Here is a 5,325-nt window from a genome sequence, read left to right on the forward strand (position 1 = left end):
GGTAGAACCAATACATGGCAGGTCTTTTACTTTCTGAAGCCGGACTTTTACATCTCTGCACTGTTCTCTGCACTGAGTCACATTGTTCAAAACAGTCGCAGCCTTAGACAAGTCTCCTTGACAGGATCAATGTAGAGGTCTTTGCGCTTGTTCCCTGCTGTTGTCTCACAGCTTGTTCATGATACAAATCCACACTTAAACATCGGAAGTGTCTGCACATTAGGAGTATTTCTGATCTGAGTTTTTTGAGGGTTTTTTGACCTTGGAGATGGCATTGCAATTAGTGACTTCCCCCATCTGTTTTCCACCAGCAGAGCTGTCACCATAATCAGCGTGTTCCAATCATAACTTTTTTCCTCTTCGTTAAGGGATGCAGCACTGCTACATATTCCAGATTTAAGTTTTTGACTCATTTTCACCTTGGAGATGATGTTCCCATTAGTGATTCCCCTCTCTGTTCCCGCCAAAAGAGCTGTCGGAATAGTTTGGGTTTCCAATCATAACTTTTTCCTCTCTGGTAAGAGATTTACCCCCTGGTACAGAAGTGTGAACAGGAGCTGAACTCTAGAAGATGAATCCTCTCCCTTTGAGGGGGGATCTCAGGTTTGGGATGTTTACTGGACCCGGTGTCTGTTTGGAGGCTTGTTACAGCTTCTGGGGTTTGTGTGAGCGGAGCAGGGGGATAATCCCTCCTGTTTTAAGGGACTTAGGAATGATTCAGGAACAGTTTCAGTCCACCCTCACTTAATGCTGACTCTTTGTGGGAGAAACAACTTGGTGACGATTGTGGTAAAGGTTAGACCGGGCTTAAACCCAACAAAGCTATCTGGGGCTGTGGTGTTCCTTCAAGGCTATGTATTGACTTCAAGGCATTTTCAAAGTTTTATTTGTCAAGGTGAAAACCATTCTGTCTATGTCGGCATGATCAGGCAGTGGTGGAATCACGTGTTTGCTCATGTTCATCCTACCAGCCTCTTTTTCTATAGGCAATGTGTATCAGCCATATGCATTCAAGCTTTAATATGTCTCCCTGATTGATTCTACACCCCTTCCACATAGGCGCTTAGTATTGCAGCAGTGCACCTTGTTGCCTTCCCCAAAAGGCGTACAGGCAGTTGAGTGTTATTGGTGTATTCTGCCATGACATTGCAAACGGCTAACATTAGTCTTTCAGTCTCAGATGTCTCCATTGTGTGTTTGTGTGGCTGTCAGTGACAGTGAAGGTTATATTCAGCGTGTTGACTTAGCAGTCATAATCCATTTTGTGCAGAGATATGAAGAGTCATCAGCTCTTTTTTTTTTTATTTTCATGGAAATCAGCGTGACTGCTGCAGGAGAGAAGACAGGCGTTAATTGTAAATTGAACCCCATGGTGCTGTTAGCTACGGAGAGAGAGAGAGAGAGAGAGAGAGAGAGAGAGAGAGAGTCTATCCTTGGAGAGGGTGATCCTCTCAAACAAATACGAAATGAGCTTTCATCACAGAAAACAAAATGAACCCGCTTTAAAATGCAGCGACAGGGATGCTTGCATTCCCCCAAACAACATGGAGATTTGAATCATGGGATTTGGGGGCATTTTTGTCTGTTGCTGTAAGTGACTTGCAGGTGGTGCTGTGCTGATGATGGGAAGTTTCAGTGAGGCTCCTTTTTTGGGGGGAGTTTGTCCAGAGTGTCCATGACGCTCCCTCAGCAGTGAGGGGGTGAGTGTTGTGCATCCTTCAGCAGTGAGGGGGTGAGCGTTGTGCATCCCTGTGTGTCCCTCAGCAGTGAGAGGGTGAGTGTTGTGCGTCCTTGTCCTCTGTTTGTGGTCCTCAGGCCTGTCTGGCCGGTCCTCAGGCTGCATCATCCACACACACGTACGTGTTTGCTCAACACACATGCACACACACACACACACACACACACACACACACACACACACACACACAGTGAGGGACTGACTCATGCAAACTCATACAAAAAGAGTTGTATTTCCATGCAGTAAAGCAGAAACACATACACAACACAAGCACAACATAAGAAAGCCCAAAACCCAAATCCACTTAATCTGAGAGAAGCTTTAACTCCATGGTGCCTTCAGACAAATGCATACAGTATGCAAAGCAACAGCACCTGGAGGAGATGACTTCATTTCCTCCCTCTTACTCGTCTCGGGATGCGTCACTGTTTCTGCATCTTTGAGCTTGGAAGATGATGACAAGGGTGTGGGTTACATTTGTATGCAAAGTGAGTGGGAAGTGTGTGTGTGTGCGTGTGTGGTCAGGCTTTACTCACTTGTAAATTTGTATATACCGATAATGTTCTGGTCTTCCTGAGGCAGGAGAGCTCTGTGTTCCTGAAAACTCATGTAAATGCAGCAACTCAGCCTCCTGCATCAAGACAGGCAATCATGATCATAACAGCCCCCCCCCTTTCCTTCTCCACTTCCTGTTCTGTCATTGGTCACTGCATTCATCACTGCCACACTCCCTCAGCATCCCGCTCCGGCTCTGTATGAATCAGAGGGAAATGTATGCTTATGATCGCTCTGCGTTTGGTGTGATTCAGCTCCATAATTCACAATTGAAGTGAACCAGGGAAAACAAAAAAACAATTCCATACCCTAAGGGCTGTGTGCTACAGGACTACAAACAAACATGTTACAAACCAGCTTTATTGGGGTTTTTTATAGAAAGGGGGGGGGGGCGTAAAGAGAGCACATTGCAAGTGGATTTTCACTCCAGTTTTTAAATATTCTTTGTTAATATTTCTATTTGCATTTTGACGTAGAAGGCTCTATTCTCTCTTGTCATTCATTGTTGTCGATTACTTATTTCATGTTTTCTTCTCAGCAGATACCTTTATACTGACTTTATACTGACACACAAGTGTTTCACATCAACATTGACGTAGCTTTTAACATTGCCATCACATTGAGGGCCATCCCACAAGTCAGAGCCCATAGTGAGCTCACTTCTTTGTGTTGACTCCAGGGAGTGTTGCCTTCTCTCCATGCTTGGGTGCTTGGAACTCCAACTCTCACAGACAATTTCCACACCTCACCCCTACAATCATAAATGAACAATATAGCGCAAGGCTTTGACCCAGATAGAATAAGTCTTGCAGAATGTGTCCGCTGCTAGTCTGACATACCTGACATATCTCTCTCTCTCTCTCTCTCTCTCTCTCTCTCTCTCTCTCTCTCCTCTCTCTCCTCTCTCTCTCTCTCTCTCTCATCTCTCTCTCTCTCTCTGTCTCTCTCTCTCTCATCTTTCCTTATTCTCTGTGTATCTGTGTGTCCTCGTCAGGCTCCTCCCGGACTAAAGAAGAACCTGCTGAGGACGTATGAGTCCTGGAGCCCTGAGCAGGTCAGTAAGGGCGGCCAGCTGACCCGTGCACAGGCCCTCTTCTGCCTTGCCTGGTTCCATGCCGTCTGCCAGGAGAGACGCAACTACATCCCACAGGTATACACACACACACACACACACACTTACACATACTGTGTAACAGTATGTGTAACTGCCTAACAACAACCATACACACGTTTACTGTTGACATTCGCTATCGTAAAAACCACCAATTACCAACCATTTTATTTAAAAATTCTAAAACATTGATGTTTTTTAATACTTCAAAATAACATTTGATAAATGAACCTTACATTTTTCAGTAGCCATACAGTAGGTGTGTAGATTTGAACAAAATCTAGTTTGATTCTTACCGGGGCTTTTAATGCCTTTTAATGCCTGGTGCCTATTTCCAACCTTTCTCACACATCAGCGGTTAGACCGAGAATTCTCGTCGCAAATCAAAATTCCACTGGAGCTCCAAGCGGATTTGTACACACAGCCTTACAACACTGTTTAGAGCTCTTTGAGTCACAGTAAAATTCAATGTTTGGTACATAGCTAATTTAGGGACGGTTGGTAATAGGTGACGTTCCTATAGGTATATCCATCCATGAAGCTTTGTTGAAGATATTGTCAAATCCCTCTATGCATGTTAAACACACGCATCCAAGTGATGTGGCATGGTGGTGCCCCACCCTCCTGCACTGCAGTCAGACATGATTATACTACATGTAATATCTAATCTCATAGTATGTAGGATCAGAGCAGGTTCATCTGATAACAAGGGAGAATATTGGTGAGGAAGGTTGTGTTCCTCTGCCATCATTTTATAACACTAAACAGAGAGAGAGAGAGAAAGAAAGAGAGAGAGCAAAAGCAAGAGAAATAGAATACAAGTCTGATGCTTTCGGTCGCCGTCATGTGGAACGGAAAACAATTAAAGTGGCACAACAGGAAGACGGCGGCTGTCACAACGCACCGCATCCCTGTATCCGCCCGGGACTGCGGGGGTAATTAAGTCGACAATTATTTTCAGAGCCCAGGCTTTGAAGGATCCTGTGTTATTAATTAACTCCCCCTTCTGCCCTCTCCTTCTGTCTCTCTCTCTCTCTCTCTCTCTCTCTCTCTCTCTCTCTCTCTCTCTCTCTCTCTCTCCCCCTTCCTCCCCCATCGATTCCTTCCCTCGCTTTTCCTCTCTCTCCGTTGCAGCAGTGGTCACCAGGCCGGTTCTTAATTAATTGAGGTTAATTACTTACCTTTGCTTGGAACGTGAACGTGCAAAAATCATCCCCCAGCATGCTTTGCGAGGCTTCCTTTCTCTCTCAGTTACTCCTTCTTGGTTTTCATCTCCATCCCTCACTCCACCCCTCCTCCTCCTCCTCCTCCCTCTCCTCCTCCTCCTCCTCCCTCTCCTCCTCCTCCTCCCTCTCCTCCTCCTCCCTCTCCTCCCTCTCCTCCTCCTCCCGCAGGCGATCGTCTTCCCTTCTCTGTGTAGTCTCTACGTGGCTCTTATGTTAATGTGTCACAGCTCACTGCTCCTCTGTCCTTAACCCTCTTTCTCTCTCTCTCTCTCTCTCTCTCGTCTCTCTCTCTCTCTCTCTCTCTCTCTCTCTCTCTCTCTCTCTCTCTCTCTCTCTCTCTCTCTCTCTCTCTCACTCTCTCATTCAGGCCTCGATGTACAAAGACGAGCAAGTTTTTAAGCTTTCACTTCATTGGTAAACAGTGCTCACCATCGCCCTTCATCACCCTCTAATGCAATTTGTGGTGCCCATACCTGAATTACCTACTCCACTTAAAAAAAAAATACTCAAACGATTTACTGCACATAGGCTGGACTATGACGGGCTTAATACTCTAGTCTAGCAGTTTGGGAAGTGGATAACGTGAAAGTGAAAGTACGACATTATAAAGGCAAACAAAAGTTAAGATTGCTTTTGACATACTACAATAAAGAAAAAGTGTTCTGGATACTGATTCTGAAAGTTAATTCTAATCT

The 5,325-nt window shown here is 45.2% G+C and overlaps 1 protein-coding gene across 1 annotated transcript in view; it reads left to right on the forward strand.

Annotated features, from left to right (window-relative positions):
* Positions 1-5,325, forward strand: part of LOC121684578 (cytoplasmic dynein 2 heavy chain 1) — a 170,373-nt gene that overhangs the window by 115,063 nt on the left and 49,985 nt on the right. Inside the window, exon 79 of the mRNA XM_042064637.1 lies at positions 3,288-3,443. Within this exon, the coding sequence (XP_041920571.1) occupies positions 3,288-3,443 (156 nt within the window). The remainder of the gene's footprint in view (positions 1-3,287; positions 3,444-5,325) is intronic.

This window comes from Alosa sapidissima, chromosome 15, assembly GCF_018492685.1.
Source record: "Alosa sapidissima isolate fAloSap1 chromosome 15, fAloSap1.pri, whole genome shotgun sequence".
NCBI lineage: Eukaryota > Metazoa > Chordata > Actinopteri > Clupeiformes > Clupeidae > Alosa > Alosa sapidissima.